The 24,367-nt window shown below is 42.0% G+C and overlaps 1 protein-coding gene across 1 annotated transcript in view; it reads left to right on the top strand.

Moving 5' to 3' along the window:
- Positions 1–24,367, top strand: part of APAF1 (apoptotic peptidase activating factor 1) — an 83,703-nt gene that overhangs the window by 34,682 nt on the left and 24,654 nt on the right. Inside the window, exons 15-19 of the mRNA XM_080934975.1 lie at positions 8,949–9,080; positions 12,475–12,600; positions 17,054–17,215; positions 21,285–21,413; positions 23,829–23,954. Of these exons, the coding sequence (XP_080791101.1) occupies positions 8,949–9,080; positions 12,475–12,600; positions 17,054–17,215; positions 21,285–21,413; positions 23,829–23,954 (675 nt within the window). The remainder of the gene's footprint in view (positions 1–8,948; positions 9,081–12,474; positions 12,601–17,053; positions 17,216–21,284; positions 21,414–23,828; positions 23,955–24,367) is intronic.

Genomic DNA, 24,367 nt, shown 5'->3' on the forward strand with positions numbered 1-24,367 from the left:
TTGCTGCTTCAGCCTCCGTGACTTCATATGAAGCTTGTTCAGTTGATTTGGAGGGCTCTTTTTTCCAGTGTCTTCCATCCCCCCCCTCCCCCCCCGGTTCCCACCCTTCTGCTTCCTCTTCTACGGGCTTCTGTGAGCTCTGAGGGGTAGGATTTAATGGAGATACCCTATTTAGAGATGTGTGTTCCAAGGTCTCTTTCTGCATAATGTGTGGCTGTGGGCCTGTTTTTGTTTCCATCTTTTTCAGGGAGGAAGCCTCTCTGATCTACGAGCATAGCAGAATATCATGTGAGTCATTTTACTGTAACTTTTTTTTAGGGCAGTAGTATTTAGTTTTACCCTAGGTTTCTGGGATATGTAGTCTCTGGTTCTTGGTCATCCAAGCAGTATCAGGTGTGGATTCTACCTTGTAGGAAGGGACTTAAGTCAAAACATTGGTTAGTTACCCCTACAAACTTGGTGCCACTGTCTTTTGTGCCCTAGCATATTTTTCAGGCAGGACAGATTGTAGATCAGAGGTTTTGTGGCTGGTGTGGTGTTTATGTTTTTATTTTGGTAGCCTAAAGAGTACCTTCCTGTCCAAAGACACTGGAACATGGGGTGAAGATTCTCTCTAGGCACCAGCTTGACCTCTCTATGTTCAGTGAGTTGGCAGTGCGGCCTTGCTGTCAGTTTGTGGAGGACAACCTATTGTCTTGACTGGCCTGTTTGGGATTTCCATGGGACCCCTTTGGCCAACTTGATTGTAAATAACCCAGTCCTCGTACTAGCAGAAAGTGACAAAACCTGGCCATGTGGGACTCCAACCTTCTCATTACTGGAGACTTTATTAGGATCACCTTCATGTATTTTAGAAAGTTTCCAGTGAACTAAGTTTCCAGTGAACTTCAGTTCTAGCTGTCTTTCCCTGAATTCCATCTTTCAACCCCATCTCCCCTTCTCTTCCCTACCTGATCCTTCAGTTCTCACCCCTCCCAGGCCACCCATAAACTCTATTCTATTTTTACCTCCCAGGGAAATCCATGAGTCTCCCCTAGTCCCCTCCTGTATCCTAACCCCTTTTGGTCTATGTGTTGTGGCCTGGTTATCGTTTGTTTGTTTGTTTGTTTGTTTTGTGAGGCAGGGTTTCTCTGTATAGCAAAGCTCTGGCTGTCCTGAGCTCACTTTGTGGACAAAGATTGCCTTGAACTCACAGATCCGCCTGCTCAGAGTGCTGGGATTAAAGGTGTACATTACCACACCCAGCTGGTTACCATTTATTTAATGATTAATATCCACATAAAAGCAAATACATATCATATTTTTCTTCCTGGGTCTGGGTTACCTCACTTAGAATAAGGTTCCATCTATTTGGATGAAAATTTCATGATGTCATTTTTTAAAGAAATGGTTGAGTAAATACTCTATTGTATAAATGTACCACATTTCTGTTGAGGATCATCTAGGTTGTTTTCAATGTCTGGCTATTGTGAATAGAGCGGCAACCAACATGGTTGAGTGAGTGTCCTTGTGACAGGATAGAACATCCTTTGGATATGTGTCTAAGAGTGGGCTAGCTGGGTCTTGAGGTAGAGTAATTCTCAGTGTTCTGAGAAAACGCCACACTGATTTTCACAGTGCTTGTCCTGGTTTACACTCCCACCAGATGTGGACTAGAGTTCACTCCCTTACCCACTCCCTCCCCAGTGTGAGCTGCCACTTGTGTTCAAAAACAACAATCTTAGTCATTCTAACAGGTATAAGACGGAACCTAAAAGTAGTTTTGATTTGCATTTCCCTGATGGCTAAGGATGCTGAACATTTTTAAAAGTGTTTCTCAGCCATTGAGGTTTTTTTTTCTTTTGAGAATTCTCTATTTAGATCTGTATATACCTCCCGTTTTAAATTGGATTATTTGTTTTTTTTTTTTAAATATCTAGTTTCTCGAGTTCTTTATGTATTTTGAATATTAGACCTCTATTGGGTGTGGAGTTGGTAAAAATGTTTTCCCATACTGTAGGCTGCTGCTTTGTCTGAATGACAGGGTCCTATGCTTTACAGAAGCTTTTTGGTCTCATAAGGTCTTATCGTTGACTGTTGGTCTTAGTTCCTGCGCCATTGGTTTTCTGTTAGTCTTCTGAGTCGGTGCATTCAAGGCGATTCCCACCTTCTCCTGTATGGAGAAGGTTCAGCGTATCTGGTTTTATGTTGAGGTCTTTGATTCATTTGGAGTTGTGCAGGGCAATAGATAAATATCTTTTTTTCTTTTCTGAAAGCTTTTAATAGATAAGGATCTGTTTGTATTCTCTTTTACATGTAGGCGCCCAGTTTAATCAGCACTATTTGTTGAAGATGCTGTTTCCCCCCCTAGTGTGTCATATTAGCTTCTTTATCTAAAAACAGGTGTCCATATGTAGGTGGATTTGTGTCTGGGTCTTCAATTCTGTTGATTAATGTGTGGCTTTTTAAAAAATATTTTTTTTATTTATTTTTGTTTGTGTTTTTAATTATGAATAATTCTTTTAAAAAACATTTATTTATTATATATATCACATTCTGCCTGCATGTATGCCTGCAGGCCAGAAGAGGGCACCAGATCTCATTACAGATGGTTGTGAGCCACCATTTGGTTGCTGGGACTCAAACTCAGGACCTGTGGAAGAGCAGATAGTGCTCTTACCCTCTGAACCATCTCTCCAGCCCAGCCAGTACCATGTTGTTTTTATTACTGTAGGTTTCTAGTACAACTGGAAATCAGGGAGGGTTGATACCTTCAGCAGTTTTTTTATTATTCGGGGTTGTTTAGCTATATTGTTTTTTTTTTTTTTCTTTGCCATATGAAGTTGCAAATTTTTCTTTCAAGGTCTATTAAGAATTATGTTGAAATTTTGATGGGAATTGCATTGAATCTGTAGATTGCTTTTGGTAAGATGGCCATTTTTGAAGTTAATCCTACCGATCCATGAGCATGGGAGATCTCATTTTCTGAGATCTTCTTTTATTTCTTTCTTCAAAGATTTTATGTTTTTTATCATACTTGTTTTTTACTTGGTTGGTTAGTGTTACTCTAATATATTTTTATATTATTTGAGGCTGTTGTGGAGAGTGTTATTTTCTTGATTTTTTTTTCTCAATTTGTCATTTGTAGGACAGGAGGACTACTGACTTTTGGGACTTAATCTTGTGTCCTTCTACTTTATTTAAAGTGCTTATCAGCTGTAGGAGTCCCACAGTGAAATTTTTAGGGTCATTTGTGTATACTATCATATCATCTGCAAATAACAATACTTTGACTTCTTTTCCAACTTGAAGACCTTTAATCTTCTTCAGTTGTCTTATTACTTTAACTAGGTCTTCAAGTACAGTTTTGAACATGTTTGGAAAGTTTTGTTCCTGATGGATTGCTTTGAATTTTTCTCTATTCTCCATTTAAGTTGACATTGGCTATGGGTTTATTATAAATTGTCTTTACTAAGTTTAGGAATGTTCCTTGTATCCCTAATCTCTCCAGGACATTTGTCTTGAAGAGGTGTTGGACTTTGTCAAAGGCCATTTTTGCATCTGATTGTTCTTTCAGTTTGTTTATATGGTGGGTCACACTCACTGATTTTGCATATTGAGTTATCCCTGCAGCTCTGGGACGATGCCTTTTGATCATGGTGGATGCTCTTTTTGTTGTATTCTTGGATTTGGTTCGCAAATATTTTATTATTTTATTCTTGCATCTGTCTTCAAAAGGGAATTTGGTCTGTGATTTTCTTGGTGGGGTTTGGGCGTCTGAGTAACTGTAGCCTCATGAAATTAATTGGGCAGTGTTCCTTCTGTTTCTATCTTGTGAAATAGTTTGAGGAACATCCGTATTAATTGTTCTTTAAAATTCTTGTAGAATTCTATGCTAAAACCATCTGGCCCTGGGCTTTTTTTGGTCAGTAGATTTTAATGACTGCTTTTATTTAACTAGGGATTATAGGTCTGTTTAAATTTCTTATGTGTTCTTGATTTAATTTTGGTAAGTTGTACCTATCAAAATTATATATTTCTTGTAGATTTTCCAATTTGGTGGAGTACAGGTTCTTAAAGTCCTTATAATTCTGTGGATTTTCTTGGTGTTTGCTGTTATGTCCCACTTCCCGTTTCTGATTGTGTTAGTTTGAATATTCTCTCTCCACCTTTTGGTTAATTTGAATTAGTGATTGTTGATGTTAATTATTTTCTCGGAGAACCAGCTCTTGGTTTTGTTGATTCTTTGAACTGTTGTCTTTGTTTCTATCTTACTGACTGCAGCCCTAAGCTTGACTGTGCCTTTCCCTCTACTCCTCTCGGGTGTGACTGTTAAGTGCTAGCATGAAACCTCTCTAGTTTTTGTTCAGGCGTTGAGTGTGAGGAGCTGCTTCCTAGAACAGCTTCCATAGTGTCCTAAGTTCAGGTGTGCTGTGTATTCATTTTTGTAGAGATCTAGGAAGTCTCTAATTTTTTTCTTATTTTCCATCTTGACCCATTTTTTTTTTCATTCAGTCAAGTTTTATTCAGTTTCTACGAGTTTGTGAGCTTTCTATTGTTATTGATGTCCATTCATAGTGGTCTAAGAGAGTGCAGGGAGTCATTTCGGCTCTCTTGTGCTTTGTGGCCAGTATGTAGTCAGTTTTAGAGAACATTCCATGAGGTGCAGAGAAGAAGCTATATCCTTTTTTTTGTGTTTGGGTGAAATGTTCTGTAAATGTCCTTTAGATCCATTTGGTTTATAATGTCTGATAGCTCTTGCATTTCTCTGTGTAGTTTTTGTCTGGATGACCTGACTTTTGATGAGAATGGAGTATTGATGTCACATATTGAAGGTTCAATATGTGATTTAAGCCACAGTAGTGTTTCTTTTACAAACTTGGATGCCTTTGTGTTTGGGGCATAGATATTAAGAATTAAAAAAATTTTTTTGTGTACATTTTTCCTTTGATGATTATATAGTGTTTTTCCTTATTTCTTCTGATTAGTCTTGGTTTGAAGTCATATTTTGTTAGATGGTAAAATGTCTACCCCAGTTTGCTTCATAGGTCCATTTACTTGGAATATCTTTTTTCCTTTTATCCCTTTACCCCGAGATAGTTGGTCCTTGATGTTGAGATGTGTTTCTTGGATGTAGTAGAAAGATGAATCCTGTTTTCACATGTACTCTTTTAGTCTGTGTCTTTTTACTGAGGGAATTGAGATCACTAATACTGTCATTCCTACAATGAAGGAAGGTCGGAGGAGAAGATCTCTGTTATCTGTTGTGGCTAATGTCAGAGATGAAAGGGAGACCACAGCAGGTGTTCCACTACAGAGCTAGATATTAAACTGGGGGGATTGGATCTGAGGAAACAGCCAGGGAGGTGTGAAGATCTGCATTCAGTCTACTTGGTTCCTGGCCAGGAGTCCCAAATCCTTACTATAATTCTTATGTACCAAAAAAAAAAAAAAAAAAAAAAAAAAAAAGAAAAAAAAATCAGCGTGATGTATTGAGCCAATAAGGGAAAGTTAGATAAATTAGTGAATTTGCCTGTCATCAATAGATAGACCTATGGACCTATATTTATATTATATTATATTATATTATATTATATTATATTATATTATATTATATCTTGACATATTTGATTAGAAGTAATAGTTTAAAAGTGATATATAATTCATATTGTAAAGTATATTATTTATCAAATATAGCATGATTTTGTTTTAACCTTATAGGCTGATTTATAAAATCAGTGCAAATTAGACATGAACACTCTAACAGGTTACTGATATAAAAAATAAGCAAGGAAAAGAAAAGAGGATAATTTTATCTTGTTTGTTATTATTTCTTGGGTCTTTTCTCTAAACTTTAGTTTTTATTTGGAACATTTTTACTAATAAGGAATTTAAGAGAAACTGAAAGGTAAAGGCGCTTTGTCACTAATATGTAGAGGGGAGGCCTCACTTCAGGATGTGTGTGTGAGTTAAGTAGGTGAGTAAGTAGATATATTGTGTGTGTGTGTGTGTGTGTGTGTGTGTGTGTGTGTGTTCTATTTCCAAGGGGTGAGACAGGGTCTGACTAACCCAGACATCCTGAGTGCTTCGATTAGTCATGTGCCACCATGCCCCACTTCACTGTAAGCTTTTCATAAAACAGTGAATCTGGGTAAATGGAGTGGATAAGAAGCAAGAAAGGTTGGCTTGGGTTTTCTTCAGGAGATTTTAGCCCCTGACGAGGTCTGTGGGATGACTAGACTAAGATGTTGGTAAAACCTTTGTCTTAGGGTTTCATTGTTGTGAACAGACACCATGACCAATGCAAGTCTTATAATGACAACATTTAATTGGGGGTGACTTACGGGTTCAGAGGTTCAGTTTATTATCAACCTATTATCATCAAGGTAGGAGCATGGCAGCATCCAGGTAGTTAGGCCAAGGGTCCTAAAACCCACACCCACTTCAAATTGGCCACACCTTATGAGCATATATAAACCATAACAACCTTCTTATTTTTTTTAAATTATTAGTAAGTATTAACTATATAACACTGTTTCCATCATGAAAATCTCATACATGTACATAATTTATTTCAGTATCTGCCTCTCACTCTCCACCTTATATTTTTATTACAATCCCATTCGCTCATTGTTCACTCCCCTGATTCCGTCTTCCCCGTTTTATTGTAGGCTCAGTAGTGTTCCAGGCAGCAGTTACTTTCTCTGTATCTTCCACTGGAGTTGGCTCTGAGATTGGCCTTGCTGCCCAGTCCCAAGTTCTAAAGTCAGAGGGAAGCAGAAGTGAAAGAGGGCTACACTGAGAAACTGGTTTCTGGTTCTCAGTGCTGAAAACAAAGCAGGAAGCAGAAATACAACAGCAAACTCTGAATCTCTTAATTCTCATAAGTGCTCTGACAAAGGCAGAAGTGGCAGATGAGAAGAACAGGGAAGTAGACCTTGGGAGCTTTAAGTGTGGGTTACTGACAGCATGCGGAGGTCTGATCTAACCTCTGCTACTGACAGCATGCGGAGGTCGGATCTAGCCTCTGCTACTGACAGCATGCAGAGGTCGGATCTAACCTCTGCTACTGACAGCATGCAGAGGTCGGATCTAACCTCTGCTACTGCTGATCTAGCCTCTGCTACTGACAACATGCAGAGGTTAGATCTAACCTCTGCTACTGACAGCATACGGAGGTCGGATCTAACCTCTGCTACTGACAGCATACGGAGGTCGGATCTAACCTCTGCTACTGACAGCATGCAGAGGTCGGATCTAACCTCTGCTACTGACAGCATGCGGAGGTCGGATCTAACCTCTGCTACTGACAGCATTCGGAGGTCGGATCTAACCTCTGCTACTGCTGATCTAGCCTCTGCTACTGACAACATGCAGAGGTTAGATCTAACCTCTGCTACTGACGGCATGTGGAGGTCTGATCTAACCTCTGCTACTGACAGCATGCGGAGGTCGGATCTAACCTCTGCTACTGCTGATCTAGCCTCTGCTACTGACAGCATGCGGAGATCGGATCTAGCCTCTGCTACTGACAGCATGCGGAGGTCGGATCTAGCCTCTGCTACTGACAGCATGCAGAGGTCGGATCTAACCTCTGCTACTGCTGATCTAGCCTCTGCTACTGACAACATGCAGAGGTTAGATCTAACCTCTGCTACTGACAGCATACGGAGGTCGGATCTAACCTCTGCTACTGACAGCATACGGAGGTCGGATCTAACCTCTGCTACTGACAGCATGCAGAGGTCGGATCTAACCTCTGCTACTGACAGCATGCGGAGGTCGGATCTAACCTCTGCTACTGACAGCATTCGGAGGTCGGATCTAACCTCTGCTACTGCTGATCTAGCCTCTGCTACTGACAACATGCAGAGGTTAGATCTAACCTCTGCTACTGACGGCATGTGGAGGTCTGATCTAACCTCTGCTACTGACAGCATGCGGAGGTCGGATCTAACCTCTGCTACTGCTGATCTAGCCTCTGCTACTGACAGCATGCGGAGATCGGATCTAGCCTCTGCTACTGACAGCATGCGGAGGTCGGATCTAGCCTCTGCTACTGACAGCATGCAGAGGTCGGATCTAACCTCTGCTACTGCTGATCTAGCCTCTGCTACTGACAACATGCAGAGGTTAGATCTAACCTCTGCTACTGACAGCATACGGAGGTCGGATCTAACCTCTGCTACTGACAGCATACGGAGGTCGGATCTAACCTCTGCTACTGACAGCATGCAGAGGTCGGATCTAACCTCTGCTACTGACAGCATGCGGAGGTCGGATCTAACCTCTGCTACTGACAGCATTCGGAGGTCGGATCTAACCTCTGCTACTGCTGATCTAGCCTCTGCTACTGACAACATGCAGAGGTTAGATCTAACCTCTGCTACTGACGGCATGTGGAGGTCTGATCTAACCTCTGCTACTGACAGCATGCGGAGGTCGGATCTAACCTCTGCTACTGCTGATCTAGCCTCTGCTACTGACAGCATGCGGAGATCGGATCTAGCCTCTGCTACTGACAGCATGCGGAGGTCGGATCTAGCCTCTGCTACTGCCGGCATGCAGAGGTCGGATCTAGCCTCTGGGCACTCGGCTGTTGACATGAGGGATCCTGTGCTTGTTTTTTTTGAGACAGGGTCCTACTGTGTAGCCCTGGCTGCTCTGGAACGTACTGTGTAGACCGGGTTGGCCTGGAACTCACAGGGATCTGTCTGCCTCTGCTTCCTGAGTGCTAGGATTTAAGGTGTGTGTGCACTCTAATGCCTGACTCTTTGGGCTGAACATTCTAAAGTGAGGCGGAATTAGCTGTGTTTGGAGACTGGGGTGGATTCACGTTGGTGTCATGCTCAGCAGGACGGTCCTCACAGGGGACGGGCAGCATCTGCACGGTGGCATACATTTGCTCTTCCTGTTTTCCCTTTGGAAACAGTGGCTGTTTATGCATTTTCTTTTCTTTCTCGCCTCAGATTTGGGATTCTGCGTCTGGGAAGCTCGTGCACACCTACGAAGAGCACTCAGAGCAAGTCAATTGCTGCCATTTCACCAATAAGAGCAATCACCTTCTTCTGGCCACTGGGTCAAATGACTTCTTCCTCAAGGTAAGTATAGGTATTGAAGATTTTTCAGATGAACTAGGGATACAACAGAGTATCTTCTTTGATTTTCTCATGTGCATTATGTTATCGGGGTTTTTTTTTTTTTTGTCTGTCCTGCAACTCACTCTGTAGACCAGGCCTGTCTCAAACAGAGATTCACCTCCATCTGCCTCCCAAGTGCTAGGACTGACGTCCTGTGTACCTGGCTGTTTATTGATTTATTTTAACCCCACTGCTAGGGATTGACTCAGGGCCTCCCGGGTGCTAAGCTATCTTTGGGCTGCATCTCCAGCTCCTTTCCAGTTTATTGTCACAATGTTTGAAATGTCCACATTCTAAATTCCATATTCATAAGCAAAAAATAAAGGAAAAAAAGAGGCATTATTAGCTTACATAACTACAAAGTTCACAGTGAGCATGGATTCTGCTGTTAGCATTCCTGACACGTCAGGTGTATTCTCAGGTCCTCCCTCCCTCCCTGTCACGGGTTCTGCTGTCTTTGATGGTCCGGTCATGCTGTCTTTATGTGACAGGAAATAACCTCAGCCCCAGGTTTGTCCCCAAGTTTCTAATCCCAGAGGAAGAGCAACCCCTCCTTTCCCAGAGCCTATAGATCAGATTTTAGAGAAGTCCCTACCTCACCCCACACAGTTCAGACTCACTGTTTCATAAATGCAGCTCCAACTGGCTTGCACACCAGTCACAGGTGTGACCAGGTCCAAGGGAGAAGGGGAGGCGGGTCTGATGTGCTTGAATTAAAACAGTCCAGAATAGGGTGCTGCTGTCAGATGCAGAAGGAAGGAGGAAAAGGTATTTGTAGGAATATAAGCAAAACCAAAATGTTCACCTCATGTATATTTGATATGCTTGTAATTAGGAATTATAAAAGATTACATTGGGCTGGAGAGATGGCTCAGTGGTTAAGAGCACTGACTGCTCTTCCAGAGGTCCTGAGTTCAATTCCCAGCAACCACATGGTGGTTCACAACCATCTGTAATGGGATCTGATGCCCTCTTCTGGCCTGCAGCTATACATTCAGATAGAGCACTGATATGCATAAAGTTAATAAATCTTTAAAAAAGAAAAAAAGTTTATATCTTGAGTCTCTTTAAGTAGGTAAGTACAGGTAGATTAAGTTCTCTGGTGTCCTAGAAAGATGTTATCTCCTTTTGGACTTTTTTTAAAAATTAATTTTGTTTCAATCGTCCACTGTCACACTATTTTTACAGTGGGATATCAGATTTTTAGGAGGTGTATGTGAAACATTTTAGAGAACTCCAGGCTGTTGAGTAGTGTTATGTACTTGTAATCCCAGCTCTCGGGAGGCCGAGGCAGGAGGAACCTGAGGTGTGTAGCCTGGGCTACACAGTAAATATGTGGCTCAGACAAATGCTGTTCTATAACTCTTCAGAAGGATACACTGAACCTTCGTTAGAGAGCGCTACCCTGGCATATACATGGCTCCAGGTTTAATCCTCAGCACTGTAAAAAAAACCGAAGTAAGATTTTTCCAGTCCTATTTTATAAAAGCTCTATCTATATCCCAAACTAAACCTTTTGTTTAGAGCAGTTCACAGCTGATCATATGTACACCATTTCACCCGAAACGTTTCAGCTACGCTCTTAGATGTAAGTGCCGTGCTGTTGCGGTGAAGATAAAAAATGATTCTGTAGCTACTGGTCCTGCAGCCTGAGGCAGTTGCTCCGAGGGAGCCCGACACCCAGTCTCACACAGTCCTCTAGGTGCTTAGTTACCAACACTGGTACCCACACATCTCGTTCCACGGACCCCTCGCATCCTCACCTCGAGCGGGCAACAGAGCTGGAACTGCACGCTCCAGCTGCCTCTCAACCACTGCTTTCACACACTGTCCTCCACAGCCCGGTAAAATCATGACTCAACAATCAATAACTTATCAAACAGATTTATATGTTAAATTCTCAATCCATATCCAAACAATAACACTGCCAATTAATAAAGATATAAACCACCCACCTAAACAAGGTAAAACTGATCTAGTTCACCTTGATCGAAACCTCCTCCTCTGCTGTCTCCATCTTGAAACTCCCGCTTTCCTTTCCCTTCTGCCTTACCAAAACTCTTCTCCTTGCCCACTCTCTATTGTCCAAGCATGTATCACCTTGACATAAACCTACACCATGCCATGTCCACACCTAACAGTAGTGCACTGTAGTTATGATACATACCTGGCTGGTGTTAATTTTCCCATATTTGGTCTCAAACCCATAGGTTTATTAGGTTTATTAGATTCAGAATCCAGAGAAACTTGGCTCTTGGTGGTTGTCTCTCTTATTCTGCTAAAAACTCTTTTTTCCTCCCTTTTCCTCTTCATGGTGTCAGTTTACTAGGCAAGTAGAGTTACTTGTCTCGAGGATTACATCACCCTGATTTGTCGGGCGGCTCACTGAACTGCTGTTTGCCCTGAGCTTTAAGTTCCTATATTCTGGTATCAGTGAAGGTCTTGGAGCTTTTAGGCCATTAATGGCTTTTATACAATTAGTTATCTCAAGTTTGGGCAGTCTTAGAAAAATGAAAAGCTTGCTTGGACCATTTTTGTAACCTAGTATTTAAAAAAAATATGGAGATAATTTGCACATGACTTATTGATTTTTGTAGCTAATTAAATACTATGATTCTAAACCACTCAGTTAAAAATAAGCAACAATTGTTCAGTTAGTTTAGTGCTCAGAATAAAAACCTAGTAAGGCCTTCAGGTCCCTTAGTGGACTGAGATTTGATCTAAAGGTTGTCACAAGCTTATCTGTGTATGTGACAACTTTACGTTACTATGGACATTATTCTGTAACCAGGAGCTCAAATGAAAAGCAAGAATTTAGTGTTTCACTTTTCCCATTTAACCTAGATTAATTTTCTTTTTTAAGTTAAATTTAATTTATGTATTGCTTTTGTTTGTGCACATGTATGCCATCGTGTGTGGGTTGCCATGGAAGCCACAGAAGAGGGCGTTGAGTTCTCTGGAGCAGGAGTTACAGGCGGTTGTGAGCTACCTGATGTGGGTACTAGGAACTGAATCTGGGTGTCTGGGAGAGCAGCAGACGCTCTCTAGACCCCGTTTAGTATAGATCTTAAAATAGATCCTGTGGTAGTTTGATTCACATATACAGTTATCCCGGTCATATCCAACCTGGCTCTCCTTTCACTTTCCCACCATGGACCCATCATGGACCCACCATTCCCAGTCCGCTTCCTCTTTCCATCTTGGGTACAGTTTCAGAGCTCCAGATGCCTGGGCTGGGCTAGAACTTTTGAGCTTCAGTGATCCTTCAAAGTAATCGGAGCTGCCGGTGTCCGCCATGCCTGTCTCCAGTACTGCCTTATGTGGTTTTAACGTTTCTTTCCCCCTTTCCAAATAGCTCTGGGATTTGAATCAAAAAGAATGTCGAAATACCATGTTTGGTCACACGAACTCGGTCAACCACTGCAGGTTCTCCCCAGATGATGAGCTCTTGGCTAGTTGCTCCGCTGACGGAACTCTAAAGGTAAGCTTTTGAACAAAAGTGAGAGGGCTTTAACTTTGGAGAAGCCCTTATGGTTTGGGGTGAATAGGACTTTCTGTTGGTGTTAATAGTGTTCTAAAGCTGTGATTACAAGCATGAGATAGACAACCTATAAAGATGGAAGACCTATTTTTGTTTACAGTGTCGGAAGTTTCAATCTGACCCTGTCTCTGTGCCTGTGCTGAGGCAAGTGTCTTATGACAAGTGGTGAAAGAAATTGCCTACCTAATGGTGTCTTGGAAGCAAAGCGAGAAATAGGAAGGAGCTGGAGCACCCTTCAGGGATACCCGTTAAAGGCCAGACTGGTTTCTCTAGGCCCTCATACTTAAGGCTCTAAAACAGTGGTTCTCAACTTGAGCGTCATGGCCCTGTTGGCAAACCTGTCTTCAGAAATACTTCCATTGTGATTCACAAGAATGGCAAAAATTACAGTTGTGGAGTAGCAACGAAACATGAGCAACTGTATTAAAGGGTCAAAGCGTTAGGAAGCTTGAGAGCCACTGCCCCACAGCCTGCTATGCCTGTGCCCCAGGCTGGGAGCCACACCTTCGGTTCATTAACCCCCTCGCAGAGTTTCTAGATCTAAACTGTTGCAGCATTTTTATGTGTTTGTAGAGAAAAGGCTTTTCTTTCAGCTTCTAAGAATCTCCCTCATACTCTTAATTTTGAATGCTCTATAACCTAGAGTTTAAATTCTTAACTTTAAGCATATATTATATCTTAAACATGTATTCATCTAGTATTTTTAGATCTGTAGAGTCAAGAGGCAGATTAACCTGCTTCCGTCTTTCCTGAAGGGTGTGAAGTCCAGCGTTATTTTTAGTTTAGTCTTGTCAAAGAGTTTAGGGGCTCTACAGTGCTGTGAAGAGGGGTATGCGTGGTATTTTATCGTCACTTTTGGAGTCTTCTCGAATTGTTTGATTTCTCCTGTATTTTCTTTTTCTGGAATATTTGTTTTTTGATTTTTTTTTCCTCGCTTTTCCTCATTTTCCCTCACTGGAAGTTTCTTTCACTTCATTTTCTGGTATTTTTAAGCACAACAGTATTTTAAAATTTTGATCTCAGACTCTTCAGTACCTGTTCTTAGAATTAGATTTTTAAAAAATATTATACTGCTGTTTCATGACCATATTTTTTCTTTTTGCCAGTATGAGTAAAATTTTGGTTTCTGTATACCTTTTAGAAATCTGTCTTCAGTATCAAATCCCTGGCGATCTGTTCCGGAATAGCACTAAGAAGCTGACTGGGAATTGTGTCTCCTCATAGGGTTCTTAGGTTTCATATCTGAAAAGAAACATTTTGTTCATGAGCATGTGAGTGGAGGTGTCATGTGTGTGCGTGTGCACGTGTGCATGTAGAGACAGGAGGGCAGTGCTCGAGTCAGGAGTCAGATCTACACCCCGAGCCATTGTGTAGTCTCGGCTTTCATGTTTTGGTGACGAACTCCTGTTGCTAATCTTTTGTCTTGATCAGGTTGAGCGTTCTGATAAGCTTTATTCTTTTAGTAACTTTCTAAACATCTGTGCTTGCAACTTGTATATAACCTGTCTTTTCACTTATGTGTTTCTAAAAATTGTGTATTTAATATCCAGTGTATGTTAGATACTATACTAGGCCTTGGGTCTTAAATACTAGAAGAAAAAAGCACGTCCCATATTCTGACTATTCAGAATAAAGTTAGAGACGTGGGAGGTGTATAAAGAGAATGACAAAGTAATGTGCAAGATTGATTTCTCTTCTTTCTATTTTAAAGATTTTATTATTTTTTTAATGCATATGTTTATTTCTGTGTATGACTGACTATGCTTGTGGATTGCCAGTTGTTACAAACCAAAATGTTTCCTCCTCCTTTTGAATTCGTCAGTATTAAATAGTTCAGCCCTGAGGGGTATGCCCCTTGAATCTTTTCTCCATTTATGGCAGGCTGATGCCAGGTTCCCTTTTTTAAATTACAGTATCTGTCTGTCTGTCTGTCTGTCTTTGCGTGTGAGTGTGTACATGCTCAGCACAAGTGTGGAGGCCGGAGGACAGCTTGCAGGAGTTGGTCTCTGCCTCCATCATGGATTCTAGAGATTGAGCTCAGGCGTCAGGTTTGCGCTCTTACCTGCTGAGCCGTTCCATTGGCCTGCGTGTCCATTCAGGTTTCAGGACTGCAGGCCAGTTTGTGATCGACTGTCGCCCCAGCTTGCCCAGAAGATGGCGCTTTGCTGCCTCTCTTCCTATCTTCTGGACACATCCTTTCCACACCCTCCGTGCTGTGTTGCCGGGGCCTCAGACGAATGGTATGCGTGTCTTCTTTAGGACGTCACTGCTCTCAGCTCGTTGCCAGTCATGGGTCATGCATTGACCGTCATTTCATTGTGAATATGTCTACACTTTTATTACCAGTCTTCAGTTGATGGGCACAGAGGCTAATTCTGTTGACTAGCCAGTGGCGTGGCCAGTCACAGTCCGGAGCTAAGACATCTTTATGTTGTGTTGGTCAGCGATAGGTGTTTGATTTCTGTTACTGGTGTGTGAGTGTCACTAGCAGTGGGGGACAGGCATCACTACACTTGGGGAGAACTGCCTGTGGAAGATGGCTTTCCCACAGAGCTATTAAGCCAGTGTCACTGACTCTTTGCACAGTGACATGTGGAAGGCAGAGGTCCTGCAAAATGATGTTACATAACAGCATGTCAAGGTCAAAGCCTTGTAAAGCTTTTGCCGTCTGAAGAGACTGAGAACTGTAAAATTATTTATGCCCCAAAGGCTCTGTGATTTCTAAGCTTGTTGTAGGATATCGTGTAGATAAGCATGTGGTTTCTAAAGAAATGATCTTAAAGTGTGTTTTATTAAAGATTGTTATTTAAAGCACACAAGGGCTTAGGGTGCACAGGGATCCTGGGTACAATGCAGTGACCTCCTCAGAATGCAGTGGTGTGGTTGAGTCATCTGCTAATGTGTGAAACTTTATCATTGCTTGCTAGGGGCTGGGAAGGTGCAGAAGCACATGGAGTATTGGTAGGTTAGTGAAATTAGATTGTGTCAGCTTTCTCTTAGTTCTTAAACCTAAGTCAGATAAGGCTAGTCATGCTAGTTCCTGTTGTTTCTTTTGTTTTACGCTGTGTAGACACAGTTGTCTCAAGGAAAACATTTTTTTTCGGTGTGTGTGTGTGTGTGTGTGTGTGTGTGTGTGTGTGTGTAGTCCATGGTAGCCCTCATGAAGCCAGAACACTGCTCCAGGCCTGAGAGCGAAAGGTGCATCTTTTCAGGGGCTGTTGCTTTTTTGTTCCACTTGTGTGACTGTTCCAGAATAAGGCTTAGAGTATTTTGTATCCCATTTCTCAGAGCTGGTTAGTTCTGCAGCACTGCATAGCCTCACCCATTACAGCGGAAGCCATGTTTCCTCTCAGTATAGCTTTCTGTATAGCTTCTCCTTTAGAGGGCTCATTATCACTGGATGCCCAGCAGGCACTGCGCTCAGTACAGTTTCCTGCTGTGCTCGAGTTAGCTGTGACGTGCATCTCCTGCTTGTCCCAGCAGAGGGCAGCAGCAGACAGCTGTGAGTCCCTCCTACGCTCCTTATTGTCAAGACAAATCTTCATCCTCTTCCGCACTGTACAAGGCCCAGTTAAATTTATTTTCTTTCTTTTAAGATGAACTCTCGTTGTAGCCCAGACTGGCTTCAAACAACTGATCCTCCTGCCTCTGCTGCAAAGTACTAGCATTATAGATGTGTCAACTCAGTTAACTTTGTGTTTAAATCTTACTGACTGGGGTTTCGTTTGTTTGCTTTTGAAAAATGAAAGCTGGGTTTCTTTCTTTCCTTCCTTCCTTCCTTCCTTCCTTCCCTCCCTCCCTCCCCCCTTCCTTCCTTCCTTCCTTCCCTCCCTCCCTCCCCCCTTCCTTCCTTCCTTCCCTCCCTCCCTCCCCCCTTCCTTCCTTTCTTTCCTCTCTCCCTCCCTCCCTCCTTTCTCTCCTTCTTTTCTTTTTTCTTATTCACTTTATATCCTGATCACAGCCCCCCCCACCCTGCCCCACTCTTACAAATTTCTCTCTCCATTGTTCCCTCCCCTTCTTTTAAGAGAGGGCGGAGCCTCCCTTGGGTACCACCCACCCAGTGCTATCTAGTCCCAGCAGGACTAGGCACATCCTTTCCTACTAAGGCCCAGCCTCAGGCAGTTCAGGTAGGAGAAGGGGATCCAATAGCAGACTAAGCTCCGGGTCTGCTTGTTAGGGGGCCCACATGAAGACCAAGCTGCACATTGGCCACAAATGTGTAGGGGACCTAGGTCTAGTTCCTGCAGGAAGCTGGATTTCTTAGTTTAAAAACTAATAAAAAAATTTTAGGCATATGTAGTAGAGCACATTTGTATGATATTTAATCTAGTTGGAATTCTAGAGGTGTGCGTTGTGAGTAAAGCAGTTTTGTTTTTGTTTTGTTTTGAAACAGCTTTGGGATGTAAGATCAGCAAATGAGAAGAAAAGCATTAATGTGAAGCGCTTCTTCCTGAGCTCAGAAGACCCTCCCGAAGATGTGGAGGTGATAGTGAAATGTTGTTCCTGGTCAGCAGATGGGGACAAAATAATAGTGGCAGCAAAAAACAAAGTCCTCGTAAGTCCTGCCATCCCGATCCACTCCGATGTAAAGTTCCAAATTCTGTTACATTTTTTCCCTCTCTAGTCTACCTCTGTGATTTGGGGCAGACTTCCTAACTGCTCTCTGGGGGGTATGGGAGGCCTTGGAGAAAGGTCATAGTCACACTAGTCGGAAATACTTTGTACTTTCCCAAGACACACAGCATGAAACAGCACAGTAAAGCCACACACCACAGGAGCAGATTGTAATGTCAAATCCACTGTTTTATTATTTTCAACTTTCTGTTTTGTGTGCATGGGTGCTCTGGCTACAAGTATTTCTTTGTGCTGTGTATATAATGCCTGTGCAAGAAGGCATTGGATACCCTGGAACTGTATTTATAGATGGTTGAGAGCTGTCATGAGGGTGCTTGGGATTGAACCCCTGGTCCTCTGGAAGGGCAGCCAGTGCTTTTCACTGCTGAGCCGTGTCTCTGCCCCCTCCCTCAAGTTTATACTTTCTTCATTACTTAAAAAAGTTTAAAATAGGTTGATTTTTGCTGATTTTCAAAATACCTTTAAAAAGTTTTAAATTATGTGTATGTATTATGTCTGTGTGTGTGTGGGTGTGTGCACAAGAGTGAGTGGAGGAACTTGCTAAAGACAGAGGCGTTGGCTCCCCTGAAGCTGGAGTCATAGTGACTGGGATCCTCCTGATATGGGAAACGAACTTCTGTCCTCTGAAGGGCGTCCATGCTCTTAGCTGCTGAGCCATCTCTTCAGCCTCTCAGAGTACAATTAATCCCTTTGACAACTGATGGCTCTAGTGAGAGAAGTACTCCTTCAAAACTGAATGAAACTGTGATTTTCATAAAGTAAATAATGACAGAAATGTAAACGGTAGGTTTCATGTTAACATGGTTACTCACCAACATGTGTGATTAAAAATGGTGCTGTGGTCATACGGGAGACTTGGGCTCTGAGTAGACACAATGGTTTGTCAAAGCTGGATTCCTAATACTTTTGTTTTAAAAGGCGTGGTGCATAGGTATTATAAGTCAGTGGTACCATGATATATTTATATATAAAGTCATTTGTGAGTCTGTTTACTGATCTAGTAATTGTGAATCTGGCTGTTTGGTTACTTGTGTACTTATGCCCCTCTACCAGGAAACTAAGAAGGAAAATATGCTCTTTTGTCTTAAGTATGTAAAAGTCTATAAAAATAGAATGTAAAACAATTGAATTTGTAAAAATTTGAAGATTCAGCATTAGATTTTTGTTGTAAAATATAAAATGTAAAATTTGCTATTTAAGCTTTTTTTTTTTTTTTTTTTTTTGCTTTTTCTGATAACTAGGGTGTAAACTCAGGGTCTTATAAGATTTAGGCAAATACTTTTATCATTGAGATACAACTGTTGGACCCATGTGGTCCAATGACCGGAGTGTTCACTTCCCACAGAGACACAGAGACTGAGAATGATGCAATAAGCAAGAGATTTAATTCTCATAAGTCCAGTGCACTGGGGTCGTTCTGTAAGCGGGACCGAGGCAACCCTGAGATTTCATAGTACACAATTGTTATACAGTTCTGACGGCAGATTTCAGCAACAGCATGGGGTGGTGGCGTCTCATTGGTGGGTTACAGTGACCCTTGGATTCACTGGATGAGGGGGTTTAGGCTGATGATGGTGCATATTTGGGACTTTTCCATGAGACCTTGTGGCTGTCAGCCAGTAAATTCTGTCCTTGTTTTGCTTCTCAGAACTGGGTGTTTTGAGAAAGTCTCAGAGAAGGGGCAACTTGACCTGGCTAAGAGCCTCACAACATTCTTGGGTGTTTTGGAAAGTCCCAGGGACGGGGGTAACTGCAACTTGTCTCCTAGGTGGCCTGGCCAAGAGCCTTACACAACCTCAGCTCTTTATCGTTTTTATTTTGAAATAGCATCTTGCTAAATTGCTTAGGCCAGCCTTGAACACATTAGTGTAGCCTAGGCTTGCAGTCTTTTACTTCAGAAGCCTCCTTAGTAGCTGGAATTAAAGATGTTCCTAATTTTTAAATGTACATAATTGGCATTATAATCATATTTGTAATATAATGCAGCCATTACCACTGCATGCATCCTCCATCCTTCCTTCCTTCCTTCCTTCCTTCCTTTCTTCCTTCCTTCCTTCCATCCATCCATCCATCTATCCATCCATCCTGCCTTGCTTTGCTTTGCCTTTCTTTTCTTGAGAAGCTCTCTGTAGCTCTGGCTGTCCTGGAACTTGTTCTGTAGATCAGGCTAGCCTCAAGCCTGCCCCTGCCTCCTGGGTGCTAGGATTAAAGGTGTGTGCCACCACAACCTGGCTGCCACTGTATGTTTTTAAAATTTTTCATCACTCAAAAAGAAACCCCATTACCACTAATAATTCTCTGTTCTCTATCCCCACTTCCTGGTGACTAATAACATGAGGCATGACTTTGCCTGTTCTGGAAATTGTACAAGGGGTATTATATAATACTGGTCTATTTATGCTTGACTCATTTCATTGAGCATAATGTCTTAAAGGCTTACTTGAGTTATAGAATATATCAGAACTAAACAGTATTGCTTTCTCTGTCTCTCTTTGTTTCTGTCTCTCCCTCCTTTCCTTTCTCTTCCCTCCCTCCCTCCCTCCCTTTCCCTCCTTCTCTTTCTCCCTTTCCTTCCCTCCTTTTTTCTCCTTCCCTCCCTCCCCCTCCCTTCCTTCCTCTCTCCCTGCCTCCCCCTCTCTCTATATGTGTATGTGAATAGTCACTACATTTTGAAATCACATTGCTCTGTGCAGGCTTCTGGCCTTTCCCACCTCATCTATTGTGAGCGATGCTGCAGCGGTAGTGAACCTGTGTCTGTTGGAGACCTAACTTTAATATCATTCTGTACACTCCTGAGTGTATCATGCTGGAGCATCATGATAATCTGCGTTACGGTTTTGAGGAGGGGTGACGTTCCCACAGCGGCTGCCTCCTTTTACATCTCTACTAGCAGGGCGTGCGGCTGTCAGCATCTCCACATCCTCCGTAGCACTGCCTGCCAACTGTCCATTTACAATTTTGTTTACTCTTCACTAAAATTTTATAGCCATTGAAGTAGGTGTGAGGTGGTGGCTTCATTTACATTTTCCAGACAGCCATTCCCTTCTCCCTGGCTAGTGCGGGGAATCGGACCTGAGGTTGAACTGTTAGCCTCTCCAGTTGTCAGTCCTTTTCTCTGATGTCATTCCCCAACTGGGACCATTCTCTATTTCACATTTGCCAGTTCTTTCCCCCGTCACTTTTAGCCACTAAGTTTTAAGAACACCCTGCCCCAGGAAACATTTAAGTATGACGTCCCATCCTTTGTTTCCGGCCTGCTCTGCCTTGCCACTCAGCGTGTGTGAGTCTGTGCTGTGCTCACCACCCTTCCTTATAGCTCCCCCTGGAAGCCCGTCTTCTCTTCCCGAGGACTGTCTATGCCACAGTCTTAAATAACTAGACTGCATCAACTTCCTGTATGTGTGTGTGAGGCATTTATACTCTTACCATTTGACAAAACCTTTGAAAGAAACACTCAGTATTTGATGTTTGAAGAACTGAAGCGAAGGCTGTATTACTAAAAAAAAAAATAGCCGTCTTGGTTACAAATGGGAAAAACGATTAATTCTAATGGAGTAATTTGGTAGCCCTGGAGAGAACTAGAGTTGACTGAGCTTATTCCATCTTTGCAGGGCTTTGCTGTATATGGTTTTGAGCATCTTTGCTCATGAGTATGCATTTTGTTTCTTGAATCAGTAGCATCAGGGAGAACTGTTCTGCGTGTTAACTTGGATGACCTGTTCATGCATGCACAAAGGTCTTGCTTTCTTTAGGCCAGCTTACCTGTGATGAATTTTCCTTTACAGAAGGTAGCTTTCAAGATGAGTAAAACAAGATAGTATTCTACATCTTATTTATGACTGTTGGCATTTATGCAGCCGTCAGTAACTGTAGGGTTTCAGGACTTACATCTTATATTTCAGGTAGGAGGAACATCATTTAAAAATAAATTTAGATTTAGGCAGGTATAATTTAAGATGTCTTTTATAGCTATCTCTTTATTTTGACAGCTTTTTGATATTCATACTAGTGGGCTATTGGCAGAGATCCATACAGGTCATCACAGCACCATCCAATACTGTGACTTCTCCCCCTACGACCATTTGGCAGTGATTGCCCTGTCTCAGTACTGTGTGGAGGTGAGTAGTTGAGTTTATTCAGTGTAATCTGGGTCTCCAGAGATCCAAGGATGACAAGAGTGTCTGCCTTACCTGCTGAGGCTGAGGATGCTTTCTTGGAAAATGGTGTTTTCTTCATAGCCTAATAACATATAGCGTTGGGCCATCCAATTATATGGCTAGCTTTATTATTTTAATGCGATTGGAGACATGGTTTTACAATGATGGGATGACAAGACCATTTACCCAGCATTTATTGAATATCTAGTGTGTGCTTGGTGAAGAAACCATGGAATGGCATTTTTTTTTTTTTTTTTTTTTTTTGTTTTAATGTCCCCCCACTCCTCTGTGTGTGTGTGTGTGTGTGTGTGTGTGTGTGTGTGTATTTGTGTGTGTGTGGTATAAACATCTGACTAAGTGTACATGCAGAGACCAGAGGGCGTTTTCCTCCATCACCTGCCTCCTTATTGTTTTGAGACAGTCTCACACTGAACAAAATCTCACTGCTTTGACTACGCTGGCTGGTCGGGGATCTCCGGATCTGCCTGTGTCTCGCTCTTAGTGCTGGGGCTACACACATTTGGCTTTTCACATGGGTGCTGAGAATTCAAATTCAGGTTCTTGTGCTTGCAGAACAAGCATTCTCACCTACTGAGCCATCTCCCGGCTCCAGATGCTGTTCTTTGTAAGATAAATGAGTTAGTTTAGACCCTTAGATCATTTGAGTAGGGTAAGATGGAAGCTGTATATCTGATTAGTTAGGAGAGCATTGATGTTGCCAAGCACAAATAAAACAATGCTTAGAAACGACTTGTTTATGTTTACAGTTCTGGGCTTCCCATCACCTCTAAGCCCTTTACCCACTGCCATTCTTAGAAAGCTAGCTCCAGGAAACAATGAATGTCTTCCTTCTTGAAATGTAAGGGCTTTGCTGTGGAAGCTCAGAGTGACAACTGAGAGAGAACCAAATTAAAGGCAGGAAGGAACAGGGATTCTTGAGATCTTTCAGTTGTGGGATTACTCTAATTTCCGTTCTTTATTGCGGCATTTCCCAGTTTAGACTCTTGAGATAAGGCAGGCTTTTCATGCAGTCATTTTGTAAGCAGACCTCAGCAAGTGAGAACCACTGGGTATGTGATGAAGTCCTTGTTCTGTCCCTGCTAATTCTGAAACCATAAAGTCGGTCTGTGATTCACAGTGTAATGAGAGGAACTCAGACACATACAGTCCTTCGTTAGGCTGGAGTATATTGGAGGGGTGTACAGCAGGGCCCAGGACAAATGCTGCCTGGACGGTGACCGACTGACAGGTTGTCGAAGGCCCGGGCTGAAAGGGAACTGTGTACATGCTACAATTAGTGTAGGGTTGTGCAGCAGCTCAGACGAAGGTTGGATGACAGTATTAGAGAGAGAATTATATGCAAGAGAGCTTATATGGAAACTGCTTATACGCATCCTGTTATTTTTAGATTGGTTTAAAAAAACTGATAAAACATGCGCATGACTCTAGAGTCAGCTCTATAAAAAGTTGTTCTCAGAGGGATCTCACTGTCACTGCCTCTTTCCTCCCCCCATGTCCCCACTCCGGCAGCGTCGTGTTGCATGTGTAAGCAGGTTTCTGTATGCATGGGCACGCATGTATCTACAGCCATCTATATGTTCATGTGCTTCCTTTTCTTGTCTCTTTTCCACCTTTTTCATTTGAGACATTCTGATGGAGCCCAGGCTAGGCTCACATCCTCTACATAGCCAAGAATGACTCTGAGCTTCCGATCGTCTGCCACCATGCTGGGCTTACTGACCAAACTCCCCTCTCAGACTTTGTAACTAAAGAAATGCTCTTATTTATTGTTTGAGCATTTCATACATTCAATCCTTAAATAAAAAAAAAAATAGTATGTTCTTCATTTTTTTCTTTTAATAGATGTCATAGGGCTTAGTTATTTCAGGGATGTTTTTCTCATCCCATTTTTCATAATATTCCATTATGTGACTACTTACAATATATTCTGTTAGTTTTCCTACCACTTTCTAGGTATTTTTCTTATGTACACTAACTATATTCATTAATTGTTTTTTTTTTTTGAGGTGGGGAGAGGGAAAGAGAGAGAGGGAGAGAGAGAATGTGTGTGTGTGTGTGTGTGTGTGTGTGTGTGTGTGTGTGTGTTGTAGAATGAACCCAGGGCTGTGTGCTCACTAAATGTAAAATGTGACCTGTACCAACATGGCAATTTTTCTTCCTTCTGTTTATTTACTGTTAAAACTATGGTTATACAATAAATCATTTATGTATAATACAGTTTTAAATTTTGATAATGTGTTTTGGGGCTTTATCTGTTGAGATAGTCCGGCTGGCTTATTATTGTTCTTTCTAGTATGTTTGCTATATTAAACTGTTTATGAATGTGATTTTCGATGTTTTTTGCTTACTCTGTAGTTGTGGAACATAGACTCCCGCTTAAAGGTGGCTGACTGTAGAGGGCATTTAAGTTGGGTTCATGGTGTGATGTTTTCTCCTGATGGCTCATCATTCTTGACGGCTTCCGATGACCAAACAATAAGGGTGAGAAATGATGAGATTTTTAATTTCAAACATTTAAATTAAATTTATAGAGAAAGAAACTTTTTGGGATGTATTAAGGGACGTGAAATACAAAGCTACTTGGTATATATATATACACACACACATACCTCCTAGAAAAGTGCTGTTCCAGGAGTCATGTCTCCTTTACCCGACATCTCATTGACTTTGCTGAGCAAAGACCAGCGAGTAGACTGCTTGTACACCACGGGTTCCTGGGAAGGCTTGACTTCTTCCTCTTGAAATCTCATGAATTACTTGATAGTTCTCAGAGCTCATGTGTTTTACCTTTCGATTGTTATTTATCTCTCTTATTCCATTCTGTTTCAGATCTATTGCCTTTCTGTCGTGAGAGGTGTTAGGCTCTGACATGTTTCCTCTCTTACTTTATTGCA

The sequence above is a fragment of the Micromys minutus genome, assembly GCF_963924665.1.
Source record: "Micromys minutus genome assembly, chromosome: 22".
Taxonomy (NCBI): Eukaryota; Metazoa; Chordata; class Mammalia; order Rodentia; family Muridae; genus Micromys; species Micromys minutus.